Raw genomic sequence first — 21,441 nt, forward strand, 5'->3', positions numbered from 1 at the left:
CCTCCTTGGAGGAGGCACCGCGGAGCAACCAGGAGTTATATTTCTGATTTTAACTCTTCTTTTTCATGTGCTGCTGACTTGGTATGTTTCATTTAGGACCAGTATTTTCTGTATGTGGTGGACGTTAAGAGGTGACCTGTTCAAGTGAGGGAATGAAGATTGATCATAAACTCTTCGGAGATTTTGAGCTAAGGAAAAAGTGGGATAGAATGGAGGGGCAGTAGATCTCTGCTGTTTATATCAAACTCTAGGCACACATTAGTAATACAACCAAATAACTGAAATTTGAAACATGGAATCAGCTGGTCTTTGCTTGATTTTCAGCAGAGAACAAAATAAAACACAATTCTGAAAAATCCTCCGCATCCAGGGGTTCTGCCAAGGCTGGGCTCCCCTTCAAGCCCCAGTTCCTGATGCCAGCCGAACAGCACTTGTTTTTACAGTACATCAAGTCCCCGGAGCTGCAGTGAACAAGCCAGTAGGAAGTTAACACACTGCACTGGATCATGAAATAATTCAAAACTTCCATTTTGGTGACTGGTATCTCAAAGAAAAAAAACCCAAAGCAACCCAAACCCATAAATTGCATAGACACAGCAGTATGCTCCCAAAATTAGGAAACTCTGTGTCTGCGTGTGTAGAGGAAAGGGTACTTCTTACTTTCAAAAATGATGTAATAAATAAAAACGCAACAGTAGAACTGGGTTTGCTGGTCCAGTAAGGTGGAGAGTGCCGAAATCTCTTACAGAATCCCAACACTTCTGTCCCGTCCACTGGGCAGTAGTGTGACAGGGACAAAGGTTTTTAACCTGACGGAACCCCCGTGAGCTTATGCCTCCCTAGTAAGAGCAGCACGCCCTTCCTTGCCTGGGGACCACGGCCACGCTGCCACCCACCTGTCCAGCCCTCGCAGAGGCTGTGCTCTCCTTACGAGCCTCACCTTGCTCGGTCAGAAACCGCCGTGGACTTCCGTGTCTTGGCTGTACAGCTGCCAAGTAAACAGGCTGAGCGCATCCAGTGATGGGAGCAGAGAGCAGTGTCCCAAAACCTAGCAGTTTTGAGGAACTTTGCCAGGGTTGGTACTGCTCGTTTTTTCCAGCTATGGAGAGATGGGATCAAAGTGCACATCCATCATATTTTCTGCAGGGAAAACCAGAAATCAAAAGCCCTTTGAAGAAACCGGTTTCCAGGGAGGTAAATGGAGAAGAGAGACTGGAGACTGAGAAGCTGGTTAGGAGGAGGCTTTTAGTCAGAGGGGGAGAAATGAACACCAGGAGAGAGCTGGGCAGCCCTCGTGAAGGCAGGAATGGAGTTGTCCCAAGTGACCAGTGGAGTCACCAGGAGGTCAAAAAAGGATGCTGAAGCAGCTTGGTGAGCAGGGAACAGTACCACAGGGGTATGCAGCATGCACGAAGTAGGGAGGGTTTGTGGATCTCTGGCAATTTCTAGGCCTTTTATTTTTATTTTGTTTTCAAATAATAAAAACTAGCTAAGCGGAGGGAAGAAAAGAGGAGTATACATTTTGGCTAGTAAGAATAAACCTTTCAAATGCTGCAGGGGCATGAAGCAGGGGTGCAAGTTTTACAGATCAAACCCAAGACAAGATAAAACCTAGCAAAAGATGAGAATGGCAAGGAGCACCAGTACTGGCAGCAGCAAACTCCCCAAACCTAGAATGTACATTTTACTTTCAGGAGGGGAAAAAAAAAAAGGGGGGGCGGCAAGGGAGGAACAAAGGATTCTGTACAAAATTGCAGCTTCTCAGTGTCTGGGGAGGGTTAAAAATATCCCCAAGAAAAAGCTTCTCATGTGGCTGCAGAATGTCTGTAAAAATGCTGGAATTTTTCTATCCTGGTTAATTATGAAAACTAGAGAAACAAACCAGGTCCATTAACTGCCAACTGTGACGATGTGGAAGGGAAATAAACACCCAACACAGAGAATGTGAAATTCACTGATGCAACAGAAAAACAGCAGGAAGAAATACCGTAATTCATGTAAGTTTTAAAACTTTATTTCAAATTACCCATGGTTTCCTTTTATATTATCAATGTGCTAAAAGTTCACACTACTGGCAGAATACAGGCAATTTAAAATAAAGTATACAATATTCAGACACATTTATATGTAACAGACTTAGAAATTATGGAATGTATTTACAGACATACAGCATGGGATGAAGCTTTAAAATCCTTTACTCTATTAATTACACGTTTACACTGTTTTCAGAAATAACAAAATTAGATTGCTTTGTAAAACATCACAATATCTATACCAAAGAATTTTTTAGATGTCCAAATTCACCTTACAAGTCCTCTGGTTCTAAAACATCTTTTCAAAGAACCATTTATAGTCATAAAAGGGTAAAAATACCATTTGCCATTGTGTCAGTACCAAGAACAACAGAGGTGTTCTCAGCGCTGTAAAAAGTTCTCTCTGACTCATTTTCAGCAGGCCACCGAGGCCGGGGCCTTTCTGAAAGCCTCCCCCTTCACAAGGGGGAAGACCCAAACCCTGGCTGTTTTGCCCCGACCACCGCAATGCCATCAGGGACTCCCCGGTGCCCGTGCTGCTCGATCTCGAGAGTGTAACCTTGCTGAGCCCCAACGCTGCTCAGTGCTCGACATGGTTTGAGGAAGGATGGCGACACAATGGAGTCAGTGTATAAACACCAGCAAGCACGAAACACTCAGATGGATTCCTCCCACATCCTCCAACACAAATGCCCCAGAGAGGAAAGACAATTGCCTCTTTAACACACAAAATAGAATTTTATACAAGTTTTCTTTAAAATATTCTTTTCATGGGATACAACAAAAATTGCACATAAATACACTGAAAAATCCCAACTAATTTTGCAAAAAAGAACTGAAGTTGTTTTTGGTATAATACGTTAAATAAACCATATGATGAAACTTCAGGTTTGGATTTTTGTCCTAAACATTTAGTCAAGATTTAGTGTTTGCCAGCATGAAAACACAGGATTATAAACGTCAAACTAACATGACCACATACACTGAAACTGCCAGAGTGAACCGTTGCTTAGAACAAAGTGGTACTGGGGACACAATGCCTGCCCAGCCATGCAACCATTGCGCTTTACGTGAACTCAGCTGCTGTGCGTACACACCGCTCGTACGGAAGAGTATCTGTGTTAACCAGGCACGATAGGAAATGGCCACTTCTTGCAGTTCAGGCTGAACTCCCCACCCCATTAATTCCTAAAAACTAGTATTAATGAAATGACAAACTTCCACCAATCTGAATACCGTTAAGTTTCTTTTTCCCTAAGTGCTGGAAGCTGGACTGGAGCAAACAACACACCCTCACGATTCCATGAAGGGAATGGCCTTCTTAAAACAGGAATATTTAAATAGTCCACAATGGGTGTGCTGTTAAAAAGTTAACATGCCCCTCTAACAACACAAGTGACCTAATGTTGAAAACTAAGATGAAGTCAGTGCCCCCCTTCTTTCAAATTATGTGCAGAGACAAACATACAAGAAACACTTGCGGTCTATACTGTTTGCTTGCAAGTGGCAGAATCTTCCATTCAGCAAACTACAGCAGAGACTTCAGACGCTTTCATCTAATCCTTTAAGAATTACCAACACTCCTTGCAAGCAAAATTAAGTGAAACCCAAGACCCACTTAAGGAGGAAAGTATGTCTGTATGGAGCTGCTCTCTTCCTACGTGTATTGCAAGTTATTGACATTTTCATTTCTTGCAGGGCTCAGGGCAACATGCTTACCCAGTATGAAAAGGCTTCTCTTTTCAGCTGTGCAGTTTTAAGTACCCTTCAGGTGTTCTTCTCCACTTGCAACGTGATCAACCAATGCCAATAAGAAGCAACTGAGATAATTATGTGAAATAAGGGATTCAACAGTCACCACAATGAACCTTGAAAGAAATACATGAAGCAAAACAGAGCGCAAACAAAACTGCAAAATCAAAAGGGGAAAAATCCAGCTAGGACCGGTCCTTGCCAGTGTTCCCATGGCAGGTTTACTTCAGCAAAAATGACTTAGCTAGCTTGTTCCCATTTCTTCCTCCTTTATCCCCATGAAATCCTCTTGGTGTATGCTGCTTCAGATATATCCCCAGATGGAATACCTCCGATGCCTGAAGTTGGTCTCAGACCCCATGCACCATGTTTTAGTAGCAAAAAGTTCTGAGATGCTTTAAATTGGCCAAAACCTAACAAAGGAACTGCATGGGTGGAGAACTGGATTTTGCAAGGTCTTTTTTTGGGGAAAAAAAAATTATTGTAACTGATCTGGTAGCAAGCTTGGCCTTGTCACTAGGACCAGAGCACACAGAGCTAGTCTTTGTTTTGCAGGTCAACTTTCCAGCAAAATGCAAAACTTGCTGGCTGCCTCTCCCATTCCTGTATATTGAATTTCCGTTTTTATGTTAAGGAAAGAGGACGGAAGTAATGGTAGTTCTGTAAAACCAGTGCACCTCTACATAAATTCCAATGATAAAAATCTTTAATTATTAAAGCCTTATCAAACCCACAAACAGAAGCTACCTTTTGAAACAGATTGCTGCTTTGGCAATATGCAGCCCACCTGTGGAAATTCAATAACTGTGTTCTTAAAATGATAAATTTCTCAGTGGCTGAGACACTCACCAGTGCTGGCGTGTCTGCATTGGATGCCTCAGCCCCTAATAAACGTATTATTTGATAATATGTTTCTAATGATTAGCATGGCAGGCTGTAATTCTTCACGCTGCAGTGAAAATACATACATGGTTCTTGATGACATCTAGTCATCATTTGACAAAACTACTGAATAACCAAACGCATCCCTACATGACCAGAAGGGGAGGTGAGAGGAGGTAGATCATCTCCCTCCGCTGAAGTTGGAAAAACTTTCAGAGAAAGACGTGTTAAAACCCAAACAGAAAGTGAACCCAGCAAGAATGCCAATGTGATTAATACAATTTGAACAGTTTTTGTTTAGTATCTTTTACTACAATGTTTCTTGTGGAGAAAACGTGGTATTTTTTCCCTTGGGGAAAAAAAAACTAATCAGTTTTTTTTTCCTTCAAATTTTAAGTAGTGAGGACATGCCAACAAAAGTTACAGCTGCATGGGGTTCAACCCTGTTATGAAACACTGCAGGTTAAGATTGTGTGTTGCAATTTTTTTAATATATAATAGAAATAGCTGTTGTTCTTTCGAGGCAAAGAAATTCCCTTTCTTTGAACCCTGCGGGGAAGGAAAGAAATTTCATTTCCCATGTGCCCACTGCAGCAACATCCTTTTTTTTTTTTTTTTCATAAATGAATCCCCCTAGGAATTGCTTTCCAAACTCTACACCCATGTCTTCTGTCTACAAGGTCAGTTTCTACAGCTGGCTCCAACAGCCAGCCACTGGAATTCCCTGCCCTCCTCCCAGTGAACTCAATTTTTTTTTTTTTTTTTTAAATAAGGGGCAAAAATATTGATAATAAAAATGTTACTGGAAACTGTTGTGATCTCCAAAAAAATGGAGAAATGAAGTAAAACATTCCTGTCAGGAATCACGGAAACTCATTTCCTTAGAACAGAGCTCTGTGTGTTTGGATGCACTGCATGGGCAGTAAAGTCTTCACGTCCTTCTGCTTAGCCAAGGTAACCCAAAAGGTCCCGGAGGTCTTTACACAGCAGACAAGTGGTGAAGTTGCTGCTGCTTTGGGGGTGCCAGCTCCAGGAGCGCCTGGACAGTCACAGCTACCTGTGTCAAACCCTTCTCTTCTAAAATATGTAGAGGCAAACATAATTGCTCCTGAATGGGGAACAAAACAAAGACAAAAACAAAATGGATGAAAAACACTCAACTGAAAAGAAAAAAAAATTAAGCAAAAGGTGACTGAAATATGAAATGTTATGGACAGCTAGCACACACACAGGTATGAAATGAAATTTCTGCTTGTAACTAAAGAACCATGAACATGACTACTCAAAGGAGGAGGCCTTGGGGTAATCCTTGTGTTTATTTATTAGAAAATTGTACAAATAAGAATTTGAAAAAGGATTGTGGGAGAAGTGGGGAATAGCAAATTGTCCTCTATCTCTGCCCACACTGAAATGGCAGCAGTTTATGAAACCAAAAGTAGATGAACTTAAGGAGGGGGAAAGCTTTGCTTCAACATGATGACCTTGCTACAACATGCAGTAGGAAAGGAACCATGACTTCCTTTCCAAAACAAAACTGCCTTTTTGAGGGAGTCCTCATGTAGCAAGCCTGTTTAGCTATCAAACATGAGGAAAGACCTGCTTTAAAGCAGAGAATGACATACTAGTGTGTGCTATGGAAACACTGTGCAACAAGCCTCAAGAGGAAATGTCATACTTAAAAGCAATTCTCATCTCATGAGACACACTGCCCATCTGAAGTCCTTCGGTCTGTATGTATGTGCTGATCTCTATCATTACAAAAATTCCCCAGAAGACACAAAAAAGCAGAAGAAAGAACAAGTTGTTTTATGGAAGAAAAAGGAAAAAAAAAAACCAAACTTGCTTCTATGTATGACTGAAATAACCTTGATGACAAATGCAGAAAATGCCATTTCTCCTGTTCAAGGCAATGAGAAATTGACAGTATATTTATAGGCAAATATCCATCCTATGTTATGTGTGAGTCACTACCACTTATCTTCCAGAAGTACACCCGCTTAGCAGGTTACCTCCGAAATCATCCTAAGGAATAAGAGTAATACGCAAAATGCAAAAGGAGGTTTCAAAATGTTTATTAATAAATGTGCTATTCTCAGTCTAAGATGGATTTAAAGCCTCATCCTACGTAAGTCCTTGGCACATCCTGGCCATCCTCACTCCACAACAGTCAGGATACATGTCCAACAGTTCTCTGTATCTGTAGAAAATAACCAATGTGTGTCCTTCCTATAGAGCTACAGAGATTATTTTTCACATGTTATTTCCATAGCAACCTGCACTTCTCCATTCTTTGAACCTTTACTGATTTTTGATGTTAAAGAATCCTTCAGCATAAACAGTGGCAGCCAACACTCCTCCCGCAAAGCTCAGAGTGGAGAGAAAACAAATGAACCCAGACTGAAATTCTCACAGTAAGTCATATGATCAGGCTGAAATACATTTTTCTTCCAGCAAATTTACGGTTTTTTGAAAAAAGTGTGCTTCTTGAGAAAATACTTGTAAACTTGAGCAAATATGCCTTATCTTTTTTCTTATGTATGCAAATAGGTAAGGGGAAAAGCTTTGGAATGATTCGATACCACAGACAGTCATGACAAACAAAATTTAAAAACTGGAAGGCACTGTTAGTGTAAAACCCCTTGCAGCTTTCATCACAGTGTTCATTAGAAGAAGTTAAGGAACATAGGAACAGAGTTCATTTTAGTTCATACCAGTAAGCAGTGCAAAAATAGCTTATTTAAAAATAAAACAATCTTCCCCTGTCAAAGGTCCTCTCTTTCCTCAACAATGTTTTGCTTGGACAGAACACTGTGTGATTTGGAAAGAGGGCATCAACTCCTTTACTTGCTCCTTTGTTAAATACTCACTTTATGTTACAAGAGCTTGTGAGATCCATGTACACATAACACATTTTTACTGGTAGTGACCACATTTGCAAGTAAACTCCTGTGTATCTTAAACTGTGCTTCAGAGTTGTTACCAGGTTAACGTTGGAATGCTAACACCACTTAAACTGGGCTTACAAGCCATTCACTGTATTTTCAGTTATAATGGGAATTTATTGAAAACACATTTGGAACAGCCATTTTACTTAACACTTACCTGTCACTGGTCTCTGAGCAGAGTTCCCTGAATCAATCTACACCCTGAGGAGACATGGTCTTTTGCACATCACATGGGGAGTGCCCTGAAGTTCTGAGGTGTCCCTGAGACATTAAAGCATTAAAGCACCAGGATGCTTTTCCTGGGGAGGGAAAAGCTTTGAAGCTTTACGGAAGACTACCTGAGTTTTGTAAAACAGTGAAGAGCGATTGTGCAGCTGGGACTTGTATTTCTGCAATTGTATGATACAAAGGTTTCTGAAAAAGACAGGATAAGAGGAAGAAGGGAATAACCATGGAACAAGCATGGGTTGGGGCATCCACAATCAAGTGGCGACTCAAGAAGTGTTTGTTAAGTTTTACCCAGAGCACAGTAAAATGCTATGACATTCTGTGGTGTCTGATAGAATCTTAAAGATTTTTCCTTCTGTGCCAGAAAACTTTTCTTTCAAAGCTGTTGAAGAGCTCAATTTCTCTGAAAATTTCCTGCTTGATCTGTTATGAAGCTCAAGTAGCTCAGGATTCACTGACAGTTATTTTAAAAATCCTGACTTAAAGTAATACACCAGAGTCTACAAATATGAGAAGTCAAATGCTCTCAGAAGCAGGATAAGGGACTGGGGATAAGAAAAAAACCCCTATAATTTAAAAAGTCCTGTGGACAAAACTTACCAGACCATGTCTCCTAAGATTGTAAGATCTCATCAGGAACACTGATGTTGAAAAAAATACTTCACATTCTTTAACATTTTTCATCAGATAATCCTCAAGCAATTTACCAAAGTGGGTGCAATTCCCATTATACAGACAGGGAAACTGAGGCACAAACTGACAACGCAGTTTTCCCAGTTCTACATCACTCATCAGCAGACTATAGCGTGCACCCACATGTCCTGACCTCAGTCCCTTGCTCTAACACACGGACAGCACCTCCTCCCTTGTAAAAGCGTTACATCAGCTAAATATGACACAGCAAATACAAATGTGAATTATGTCACAGATGGTTGTGTGGGTGCACCAATGTGTTTACACATCGTACTTGTCACCTTTGTCCCATCAGTGGGAAAGAAAGCACTTCATACACACAGTCTTGACAAAAACCAAAATTCTTTCCCAAGCACTGGAGTGATGGAGGGAGGAAGCAGCAACACTATCCTTCAGCTAGAGAAAAAAGACCCAGCGATAGAACATACAGAGCGTTAGCATTAGAGTACAGTAAAACACCACAAAGCCCCAGAGCTGAATGGAAAGGGAGACAAGACTGGATTCTTCTGAATCTGTCCCCAGGGAAAGAAGAGTCTCAACTGTTCTTTTAACGCTGAGGTTTAGCTGAAGAATGTCAGAAGGGGAACAAAGATTGTCCTGTCCAGAGTGTGTGAGCAGGAAGGGAAAACAGACAGAAAAAAAAAGGTCAGTCAGTTAGCCATAGCAACATCCACGAAGCAGTCAGTCATCAGACATCTCAGATATAACCTATATGTTCAAGAAGCATATCACAGCTGGTTAATTCTCAAAGGAATCTGCAAGACTCCCATTGCAGAGAACTCACTTAATGCAAATATTTAGTGTTCAATGAGGTGCCTGTCACCTGTACAGCTTAAACATGTAACAGTCTTTGTTGTTAAAAACATAACAGTTTACACATGCCTTAGTGAAAACCGTTTTTCTCCAGGGGAAATGAAGAGGCTACAGGTTTCTGAGATGCTGTTGGCACTGAGTACTCACCAAAGCTAAGTCTCCACATGTATCTTAGTTAATGAAGACAGTAGGACAAGGGATTATTTATGTGTAACTGATGCTTGAACGCAGTGTCCTGCAGAAATATCTATTACTAATTAGAGTTTAAGTGCTCTGTAACTATTCCCACTGTTTATCTTTTCCCTCCCTTTCACACAGGTAACTGCTATAAATCAGTGAAATCTAGATGCACATATCAATGTGTTCAACTGTTGGTTTCTTTTGATGCAAGGGCTTTAACTAGCGGAGTCCTATAGAAATAGCTGCTCCACTGTGGTGCCTGTAATTAGAATTTTCTAAAAGTAGCCTTCCTCTTAGAAGGTAAGTATTTCTACATAGATCCATGCTTTCAGAAAGCCTTTTATTTTTGTAATTAGAATTTAAATGAAAGGAAATACCTGCAGGCATCGTTTCAAGAAAAATATACTAGGCTGCCACGCCATTCTTGCATACAGATATCTTACATTCACATCTCAGTAGGTAAGTAATGTAGACATGTGAGAGCAACTTTAGAGTTCAGGTGGGGGTATTTCATTAAGTTTCCCCAGAGACACTCTCCTTGAACTCTTTTCACATTAAAGCAAGAAATGAGAGAAAAACAGGAGGGTCCTAGACAGTAGGTGTAGCAGATGTAGCAGACTGGTTTTATAAGGGACTTTTTCTTGAGTGACTTTTTTGTTTGTTTTTAAATGTGGGTCATTTTGGTGATCTGCTCTGTACTGCAATCTGATGAAAATTACATCTTCATATTTGAGGGAGCTATAAATAGGGAAGCTGGGACGGAATTGAACAATTTTGCCCTAGACAAATTTATATTGCGCAGTTCTGCTGGAAGTAAAAGTCTGAAGTTTCTTAGGGGACCAAAATAGTGAAGGATCTCAAAGTACTAATGATCACTTACAACTCTCTACCATGTTCCAACGGGATTCACCACCGAGTCATGTGAAATTGCCAGGCAGCTCAATAAATATGCTGTCCTAAAATCCCAATGGGTCAAATACCTGCAAGTGAAGCTATCTGAAAACACCAGGAAGAACTGCATGACTGACTTGAGAACACTGCTTTTAGAAATAGCTGGGAAATTAGCCACTGGGTCTACTCTTCCCTTTCACAATACAAAAGAAAGAAAACAGCACCTACAACAGAAACACTAATGCTTAGCAGTGTAAGAAACCAAATCAATTAATGCACTGGAAGAAAAATTAAGAAAAACATGACGTATCAAAACTATTTGTACTGACAGAGCTGCTGAATAAGACAAAGTGGAAAGGAAAGGACAGGACAGCATAAAACCGGGTGACTGGACTCAGATGGACTATTTTATATGTTCCCACCTCCTAGATCTTCAAAGTTTCAGAAGGGGACAATGAATACCAGAAGATAGACTTCTACCACTGGTACATAAGAAAAGAATTAGGATCTATGCAAAGATAGCTACCATGAGAGAAAGGCCAAAAATACCGTGACTTGTTGGTAAGACAGTAAAGATGTTCACATAAGAGAATTATTCTGAAGGAACATGAAAAGCTTTGGGATAGGAATAACACATGCAAAACATCACCCAAATTTTATCCCACTTTTAAGCTGTCAAATATCTAATCTTGAGAAAATGTAATTGTTTTTATAGAAATACCTTGCAATTCTAAAGGCAGACTTGAACTGCATCAGCTATTATGAATTTGAGGCACAGCAGGAAGTGAATCAGACCTCTGACAAACTATATCTGACTTCATTTTGCTCCGGAAGACAATGCAAGGTAAGTCTGATCTACACTGCAAGACATAGCTTATACCTGAACCTTCTAAACTTTTAATAATGTTGTTTTCATCCAATCTTCCAAAGAAGGTTTTACTTTCTGAAGCATCATACAAAACTGCACCTGAAACATTATATCAGGATAGTAGAAATACATACCTGAGGCACTCCAATCCTTCTGCAAGCTTCCAAGAAATTCTCCACATTTCGTCTGCATTTTGCCATTGTAAGTTTAGGCTGCAAAGAAGTAAAGGAGGCAGTGTTCTTAACTGACAGGATTTTAAAAGATCTTTATTTTTTTATTTAAGTAAAACTCTTAATAAATCTCTTTGCCATACTGCAAAAACATACTGCACTGACATAAGCTTGTCTAATTCAAAGCAGGCTCTGTTGAAGTTTGCTTTTCTTTAAAAAAGCAAGCCCAAATTTCAAACCTATTTTACGAAAAGCTAATTTATGAGTGCTGGATGTTTTTTAAAAAAGACAATTCTAAGCTCTGCAATATTTATATACAAGGTGTTATATAAAACTGGCTAACACTTTCAGGGACTACCGTATGACAATTTAAAAAATATATTTTGAATGAAACATACATGCAGGGCTTCCATGCTGTGATTTCAGAGCAATTTCATGATATGAAGCAATCTGGAGTCTGTTCTGGATTATTACAATACAAAAATATATATAATATCAAACCATATTTCAATTAATAAAAAGATTAAAAAAATGAAGGCTAGATGAAACCAGAAAACAATGGAACAAAACTGGAATCGAAGCTTTCTGCTTGTAAGCCTCCTGTAGATGTGTTTGATGTAGCTGTTTGAATTGCACTCACTGGCATTTTTTCAAGCAAGCTTTTTTCTACAGTTAGCTTTCATACCTCTACACAGACATATGATGGCACAGGCTGTCTTGTTTCTATTCTTGAAGCTTATTCTTTTCTGGTTAAAGAGACACAAGCTTCCTGCTCCTTTGAACAAGCTACCCACAGTCCACATAGCAGCAGGCAGCTGCCTCTGTGGGTTCAATACTTTTCCATAAGTGGTGGGGTTTCTGCTCTGTCCCCTCAATGTGCCATATTTCCTCACCAAGAAAGCAGGTTAAAGGCTAGCGCTGACTTCCTTCTACCGAAGGATGAAAGGAATACAAAGATCACATTGTGACTGAGGAATGACACGATGCCTCTTCTGCTCCTGAAGCCATGCAGCTAAAGGCTGCCTCTTCCTTGGGATTTATATGACAAAGCCATGATTTAATTCCTAACACAGAATATTCAACAGCACATAAAACCAGGCCATTGAAGATATTCTCAATGACGCAAGTCTTCTGAATAGCGGCTGTATGCCTTTTCTCTTAATGATTCCACAATCTGCCTGAAATGTTGGCATGTCCAGTTCAATCGTTCTCAAAATAATAAGGACATCTGCTTGTTCACATTAAGTCCAAGGGAGAGGAACCACAATGATACAGTAGGCAGCCCTGTAAGTGCCAGTTCAAATTCCAACCAACACAAAGACTGACTCCACAATAAGGAAAAGCAAACACAACATGCGTGTTTCAACTTCTTCTTCCAAGAACAATCTTCAGGGTTTTTTCCTTATTCACACAATTTAAAGGTGCATTAACAAGCAATCTGCCTGTCCATACTACTTTTAAGTAGCCAACCCTAAATATTTTCACTGAACTTTCTGACTTCCACAAATACAGATTAGGTAAATAATCTGTCATTATTTCACAGTTCTTGACCTTTCTCCAATTTTGTGCTTTCCCTACATGATAGAGAGTAATGCACCCAGAAATAGATCATCTTCATTGCTTTCCAGAAACACTGCAGTTAGGCAGGGTAAGAGAAACAACTTCAGAAAATTTCAAACTTCTCTGTGCAATTCCTTCCTTGCTCTGAACAGACCCCAGATACAACCTTTTTTTCTCTTATCACAAAAGTACGACTGGATTTGTTTTGTTCCAGGAGATGCTGTTCTCCAAGTAGCTTGAGTGTTCTCTGCTAAAATTCCTAAGCAGAGGAATTTGTAGTGCTGTAAAGTGGACACAGGAATCAGCTTGGCTTCTCTGCCTGTTTTCGCTGTCATTTATAGTGGAATCCTAAACATTGTAGAGAATGTTGTATTTCCCTACTATCTGTTTTCCTGAACTTCTTGGACCTTTTGATCTTCTGAAATATTCTATTTCAGTTTTTATGCTGAACTGTCTCTTATTTCACTAGTTTTCAAGTTAACATAGGGAGGACTTGAAAATGTTAACACAATCTGGGTTAGAAGTAACTTCAGTTAAATGAAACAAACCCAAGTATAGTTTCTTTTAATGATGCTATATACCTTTTTTAGAGAGAACAGATGGTTATTTTTTGTCATGTACATTCACAGAGGAGAATCCTCAATTTAGCATTTGTCTGGATTACAGGACTTCGTTGGATGTTATTTTGGACACCTATAAAATACTATCATTATTACATACTTACAACAGCAGGTGAGGGGACATGAATGCTGGGAACAGATCGGGGACGCACGTGATTAGCTAAATGGCATAGAACAACACCATCGGTGAGAGCTGCTCCAAGATCACTGGGCAACGACACTTTCAACCGTGATTCTATATTCTGTAGAAAAATGAATATGGACACATAAAAACTAAGAGCTGGTTTCCTCCAACTGTTTCATTCTGCAGAACATTTTATAAGAGGTAGAGTGTTTGCATTGCAACTCTCTGTCCAGCCTCAGGACGTTTTCAAAGAGCTTTCTGAATAACATCAAGGAAAGCTCTGCTCACTACTGTGGCCCAGAGCTGACCACAATCTGGGAGCAATTGAGTTCAATGATGAACAGTTTTCATTGTACAGTACAGGGGACTAATACAACCATTATTCAAAAATAATGGAAATCAGGGTCTAGGAACAGTATACCTAATCCTACATATTCTCAGAGAATGGTTCAGCCAAGAGAAGTGAAAATAATTGTCTTTGTGGGTTGGAGGACAACACAGTTAACAAAAGTCAAGACAACATTTTTGCCTATAAAGAAAAACCTGAACTACTTGGCATAAATATTTTTTAAAAAATGAGGTAGTTCGCATTTGTGTAAGGGAATGAATAAAAATTCAATTCAGGCTTTTAATCTTATTTCAAACGCTGTGTGAATTTGACTGAGTTGTTATGCTTTATCTAAATTTTTGAAGTACTGAAAAAAAAAAAAAAAAAAAAGAAAAGATTTAAGCTTACCTGGGAAGCTGAACAAGAGACAGACTACATACAAAGCATTCTGAGATAACAGAAGAGAGGGTCTGCAAACAGCACCAAGTTTTGTTTTGTTTTATTTAAGATAACTTTCTCCTTTTAGAGAAAGGAGATTATCCTTACTTTAAAATTTACAAAGAGAAGGAATTCTTTCTGTCTATCTGGGATGCTTATGGCTTTTAAAACCAGCTTTAACAAGTAGGAATTTTTATTTCTTGGGAAAGTTCAAACAATTAATTAAAGCACCTCAAGGAATGCTTTCATGCTCTCCAGAAACAAGTCTGGGGCAAAGCAGAGCAGTACCTTAATGCCATGCAGCATTTTCAATATTCACGTGTATTGTCATTGTATCCTGGCACAAACCAGGGGTGTGGTGGCCCTGAACAGACAAAAAGCACAAGTATAAGGAATATTTGTGCCTCAGATGTTCTGCACTTAACTAAGGATAAGGCAAGAATCAACAGATGGATCAGAGCACACAAGGAAACCGTGCTGTCAGCATGACTGGCAGTAGTCTCTGCACTCCATCTGCTCTTCTGTGGGCTTTACAGCAAATAGGAGTTTTAAAAAAGAGATTAAAAGGAAGACAGTGAGGCAACTTTCCAGGGAGTTCCTTACAAGTGTGAAGGCTGATAAGGAAGAAAGAAAGCACACATTCATTTTAAAAGCAGAGATCACCGGACACTCAAAACCAGGAGTCAGCACAATTTATTTTACAGAATTTGAAGCTGACTTTATCCACCACAAAAAACAACGTGAACACCACTGCATCCATCTGAAAGAACCACTTAGGCTGTACAATGCCATTTAATTTTGGTCAACTGTGCACCATATTGGTTCAGTGAAATCAGTCCAAAACACAGGGACAGATTTAGCAGGGCACACGCAATGCATCTACTAAGATGTCTGCATACTGGCTCCTGGCAACGCTTACCTTACGTAGCTGCTCTATTAGCTCCAGCTCCTCCTCTCGCTGTTTGGAGTTTTGTCTTACTCTAGGGTCTGCAGAATCATTAGCAGGAGACAAGGCACGGGTAGAAGATGAAGCAACAGCTAAAAAAGTAGCATGAAGAAAAGAAAAATCACTAAGCACCATTTGGCTGATTGTCCTTCACTGCTGTACTATACATGCACACACAAGGTTCCAGAATGGGTACAGTGCATTCCTTTTCACAAATCTGTTTCTTTCATTTGATCATTAATCAAACTAATGATCTACTAATCTAAATGAGGTGTTCTTTAACACATTTTCCTTTCTGTTTAGATTCTGTTCTTTCTGTTGGATAATAATCATTCAGAAAGGAGGACAAAGTTTTGCCAGATGGCGTATGTTGAAACAGCTCAATCTTTCTACAGAAATTGCAATTTTTTTATGTGCTACTGTGCAATGCAAAATTTATCAAGCTGCCTTCATCTGTTGTTAAAGGCTTTTGTGGCATTTACTTAGTATCTTTTTAGGCGTAAGCACAGACCAGGAAGAACAAATTCCCACATTTCCCCAAATATGACAAAAGAATATTTGACAGCTCTAAATAAAAAATTGCTTATGCACAAAATATTTAATGCCATGTGTCTACAAATGGAACTCTAAAAGTAGTTTGATGATAATGACCTGAAGTAACAGAACAGTGCAAAACCTAGGTAATGCAGATGTTAATATAATGTAGCAAAACTAACTGATTTCTGAGCTACATAACCTACCTTTGTTTGCTTCATCCCTGACAGCTGCTCGGAAAAGGAAACTCTCAGGTCGCTGGGAAGGGTTTCTATAGGAAGGCGGGGCTGCATGGCCAGGATATGGAGGGGAAAGGTGGACTAAACAAATGTGGAAAGGCACAGGAAAGGAAAGGAGGAAGAAGGAAATGGTTAAATAGGAAATGGGTTCAGCAGTGTGGTAATTAAAAAGAACAAAAAAATTTTAATATAATAATGACAAAATAAATTACAGCCATGCATGATAAAAGCGCAGAGCAGGAAAAGGCACTTCCAAGGACACTTGCATGCAAAGCACATTCCACATACCAATTCCAACAACTGTTCTGACTCTTGCTGAATGCATTTGTGTGCCAAAGCCTGTATGAAGGCCTAAAACAGCCAAACCCTACGCTCTGCCTGAGGACATGCTTCACCCCTGTTGTCTCTTCCCTCAAGTGTTGCTAAGGGGACCCAAATAACTGGGTAAATTCTCAAACACAGCAGTGCCACATACAGAGATGGAAACATATGCTCCCTTCTCTTCATAGTACAAATAAGCAAGCAGGCATTTTGATGTCATTTTTCAGAAGTTTTTTTTCCTTTCCCTGTTACCTGTCTGAGTGGTAGGTGAGCCGGGGGAAATGGTAGATCTGTCATCGCTCTGTGGACAAAAAAAAGCAGAAGAGTATAAATGGTCCTAATCTAGAAAAGCTGTGACTGCATTTTAATTTGCTGTGTTTTAAAAAAAGGCTCCATCCATCTAAATGTATTTCAGATAAAAAACAGAAATGTGAAAAAACAGTATGTTGTTCCCCAAGTCTCATGTCTGCAGAAAATGACAAAGCTTTTTCTTTTGCAGAAATGACACAATTGCTTTTTTCTGAGGAAAAACAATGATGAAACAGCACTGACTGTGCAATGACAGATCTTTGTTTACTTTTCTTTCTAATCGAAACTTTCTAAGTATTCTTTGCAAAAGGGACACAGAAAAACAATTAAGTAACATGCAGAACCTGCATTACAGCAGCACCAATAAGGATACACCTCTGACACCTTTGCTAATGCAAAACTGCGATTTACTGAACATCACTCTCCCCAGTGAAACACACCATAGTTTTACTACAGTACTTACACAGACTAATGATTTCTTGTGATGAATGCATTCAGTATAGCAGTTTCCACAGAAGAGAAAGAAATATAGAATAACTGTATTCAAAAGTAAGCTGGTAAAGCATACAACAGGAGTACTTTTGATGAACTCAGCCTGGTCAAGAGTAAATAGTCTTGTACAGAAAAAGCAACTTCAAAGACAACGAAGAACCCCTCAGAGCAGAGACTGGTTACCATGTTTTTATAGCTTAGGCCTCCTGTAGACACAGCCTAAAGCTAAGATGAGGTAATACCTACTACAGTTTAATCAGGTAAATTGGATTCATACCCTACCTGAACTTTTGATTAGAAGCTGACAGACTAACACCTGTTAAAACAGATGTGTGGATCCAAGAGTTTTTTGTTAGCTTTACTGGTGAATGATAATAGCAAGAGATACCTTGATAGGACTGAAGGTAGAGGCATTAGGCAGGGTAGTAGCACAGCTTTCTTGATTCAACCCTGAGAGTGACTGAATGCAGAAAGAAAGAGAAGGCAGTAGCAGCGTTAGCAAACGGCTGACAGGTCATGCACAAAGGTGGAATGCAGTAGACAAGTTAAAAAGGAAGAGGTGATCACAATCACATTCTCAGAAACAGTCAACAGGCACAGATACATACTTGCTGAACTACAGTTAAAGCCTTCCTACCCTCCTGAACTTTCTGCCTGACAAGCTTGAGAGGTGCTATGTTTCTTTTACACACAACACAGTGACATCAAAAGCAGAACTAAGAACAATAAGTGATGCAAAAGCTTCTTTATTAACACCTAATGTAACACCTATGCCATCAGGCAAAAGGAAATTTTACCCTACAACAGCTCATTCTGAGCCACTATTCAAAATAAATAGCTTTCTTTTTAATGTTTCAAGTATGTTATGCATTTTTACTATGTTATTTTCCTATCAACTTTGTAAAATCAGAGAAGCCCACATCTAACAGGCTCAAGAATACACACTTTGTGTCTGCCACAAACACCTAATGCTGATCCTTGTGAATTACACACAAAATAAATAAGATTCCATGGGTGGAATCTAGCTCTCAGCGAAGATGTCAGTGTTAAGATTTACAGTGTTGTCACACATAAAAGTGCAGCCAAATTTCAATTATAATCAATATCAAAACCAACCAAATTAACAACTTTTCATGTTTACAGAACAGGAGCTCCAGCATGCCAATCTGTCACTGACATCTAGAGGGTCAAATTCTGTGTCTTACTGAAAGTACAATCAAAACGTTTACATTTGAGGACTGAATGGCTCAAGAATGAAACTATACTTTCTGAAACAGCATTCAAATAGCAAAGTGGCAGTTCAGCACAGGAAAAGAACACCAAATGACACCTAAAAACTCTACAGATGTGAACAACACACTTGGGTGTGTTAGTATTTAATGATTTGCAACTATTCTGCCACTTCAGAACAGTACAGACAGGAAGGACTAGGAGAGGCTATACTCAGGGCAAGCCTTAAATACAAACATATTTAGGCCCTATGCAGACTTAACATCTGATCCTCAAGACAGTCTCTTTCTCCACAGCAGGGCAGAGCAAAAAATCATGGGTTTCTTTTTTTGATTTTGTTTTGTTTTAAAGAGTTTCAAAATATTACTTGACTTAAGCAAAACATTAGCTAGTATATGAGAAGAGTAAAATAAAACAGAAAGTAGGTGGTCTGTAACATTAACATAACTGTTTATTCCTGTATGAGAAAAGCAAGACAACCTTGATGCAGACTGACAAGAAGTCGTCACAGTCCACATACTCAGCAGTGGGTGAAGGGAAGGGGAACACGGCACACCACAGGGTAGGACAATCACAACAGCAACACACTGCATGCTCTTCACCTGTTTGCGAGTCCCTGGCCGCCTTTTAATGGTATTGGTGTTATTGTCAATCTCAAACACAAAGAGAGGCTCAAAGCCATTCTGTCAAGGACAGCAAGGAAAGACAGAGGGAAGAAAGGAAGAAGTGAGGCAAAGAACAATTGTAAGAAAAGGTAGCCACAATACAAAAGGAACCAGGATGCTGCAATTCAGACTTAAAACACCCTACTGCACATGCCACCCTTGGCCTCTAGGTCTAGCACTGAAGTCACAGAAATCTCCCTGGGCTAGCACTGAAGTCAGAGAAATCTCCCTGGGCCAGAAAAAACTGCAGATACAGGGACTGCCAAAGCAGAGCCCAACCAGAACTCTGTACAAACCAAATAAGGATATTTTAAGGGAATTTGATTATTAAACATTTGAATACACAAACGGATGCCAACGGTCTGAGAGAAAACTCCAGGGTACAAGTTAGCATAATTCAAGTCCTGCTTATTTTACCCATACCATTATTATTTGTAATACACTGGTGCCTAAAAGTCTTAACTTAAAATGTTTCAGAGATCCCATGTGCTAACAGTAACATGATGGCCTCAGGCCATGTTTTAGACCACAACAAGAAAACACAAGGCAATGAAGGGAGCACAAGGCACCAATGACACAAAGATTAAGAAAGGAAGAGGTCACACCAGCTGCATGATGCTTATCAGGTATTTTACGGGCTTTACAACAGAGAAATTGAGCAGCAGTTTGAGAGGATGTTTTGAGTTTTTTTTCCTTCCATAGTACTCACCTTGTAAGGGACAGTATGGGAGAAAACAAGAATGTATTTGGGGAAAAAATGAGATTCATAAGCAATCAAGGCTGAAATCATTAGCCAAGTCTGAAGCCTTGACACTATCTCAACAAGTAATCTCCAATTGTAACAAATGGGACTACCCTTGTGAGAATAGCAAGTAGGATATGACTAATATAAAACTTTGAGGTATACAGCACATTTTCTCAGAGAAGCCAGTGATTACATTTCTTCAACAACATTTTAGTTAGTCTGGCTATTACAAGTCAACACAAAGAAATCCGCCACAGTGTGCAATGACGCACTATAGCCAGTCTCCACTTCGCTTCTAATCACAGGTATGTAGGAGAAACATACAACTAAACCGAACTAGTAACATTCATAGAAAGTATGGGTAGTCATTTTGTGAGTTCAAACAGACTGTCCTGAAATTGTTTACAAACTGAAGGAAACGGTCAGAGTAACCTCTGCAATGTGAATACATTTCAATTTTAATTAGTGATAAAAGACAACAAGGAGAAGACCAAAAGAAACATGATGTAAGATTAAAAAAGGAGATTCACAACTTAAATTTTGGTTTTAAGAATTTTTTTGTTAAAGCAGTAACGATACCAGAAGGCGGAAGTAGTAAAATAAAAGAAAGCTCACTTGCTTTCTAACTACATATTAGACTTAATACTTTTTAAATCTTTTCCTTACATCTGAGCTGAAAACATTCTTTGGAGCAAAAGAAAAGCAACTGCTCAGTTTAGAGAGTTCTGATGTAATGAGGGAAATGCTGAACAAAAGATCTTTTACTACACCTCTATGTAATATTCTCCTTTTTTGCCACTAAGTGTTATTCCCATATCATAAAGCTAGAACAATCAGTGGAAAATCTAGCAGAACTTTTTTTTTTTTTTTAACTAACTTATCTGCAAGTTTCAATGTCCAAGAGTTTTGTAAGCTAAAGTTTACACTACTGCACGCAGTCTTTATGCAGAGAGAAAAAGACAGAGAGGAAACTATGTAAATGAAAAATGTGTACTGAAAACTGCCATTAGCAATAGAATTTTGATATGAAATGCCTCTATACTTTGGTGGAGGAAAAAAGCATCCTCAGAAATGAGACCTAGCTAAATTTCAAATCCATAAGGACAGGGAAAACATCAAATGAAATGCAATAGAATATAAAAAGGTAAAAGTAATTTCAGCTCTTATGACAGACCTTTTCTTTTTTTTTTTTTTTTTTCCTTAAAGCAAACTAATGAACCTTGTTGCTGAACAAGTTTTTACCATACAAAATACATTTGTGGAAACAAAAATGCTACAAATTCATGAGCTAGCCTGGGCTTAATGTTCCAGTTACAATAACTGCCAGAAACAGCTGCCCTGGCATATGTCATCATTAGACACAGTGTGTATTTCCACTACAAAATAGAGCTGCATATCATACTTCAGCAGTTCAGAAGACCCAGTATTTCATATA

At 39.2% G+C, this 21,441-nt stretch overlaps 1 protein-coding gene across 18 annotated transcripts in view; it reads right to left on the bottom strand.

Annotated features, from left to right (window-relative positions):
* Nucleotides 1-1,992: 1,992 nt before the first annotated feature.
* The window catches only part of LRCH3 (leucine rich repeats and calponin homology domain containing 3), a 71,068-nt gene continuing 51,619 nt past the window's right edge, over nucleotides 1,993-21,441 (bottom strand). For 5 of the 18 annotated variants that reach the window (XM_030027153.1, XM_030027148.1, XM_030027149.1 and 2 more), the window contains 8 exons: nucleotides 19,199-19,279; nucleotides 17,755-17,826; nucleotides 16,818-16,866; nucleotides 16,212-16,325; nucleotides 15,445-15,563; nucleotides 13,740-13,877; nucleotides 11,420-11,497; nucleotides 1,993-9,130 (listed from right to left, as the gene is read on the bottom strand). In XM_030027153.1, the coding sequence (XP_029883013.1) occupies nucleotides 8,930-9,130; nucleotides 11,420-11,497; nucleotides 13,740-13,877; nucleotides 15,445-15,563; nucleotides 16,212-16,325; nucleotides 16,818-16,866; nucleotides 17,755-17,826; nucleotides 19,199-19,279 (852 nt within the window). In that variant the 3' untranslated portion in view covers nucleotides 1,993-8,929. The remainder of the gene's footprint in view (nucleotides 9,131-11,419; nucleotides 11,498-13,739; nucleotides 13,878-15,444; nucleotides 15,564-16,211; nucleotides 16,326-16,817; nucleotides 16,867-17,754; nucleotides 17,827-19,198; nucleotides 19,280-21,441) is intronic. The other 13 variants (XM_030027159.1, XM_030027147.1, XM_030027161.1 and 10 more) reach the window with 8 other exon arrangements.

Source organism: Aquila chrysaetos, chromosome 10, assembly GCF_900496995.4.
Source record: "Aquila chrysaetos chrysaetos chromosome 10, bAquChr1.4, whole genome shotgun sequence".
NCBI classification, from domain to species: domain Eukaryota; kingdom Metazoa; phylum Chordata; class Aves; order Accipitriformes; family Accipitridae; genus Aquila; species Aquila chrysaetos.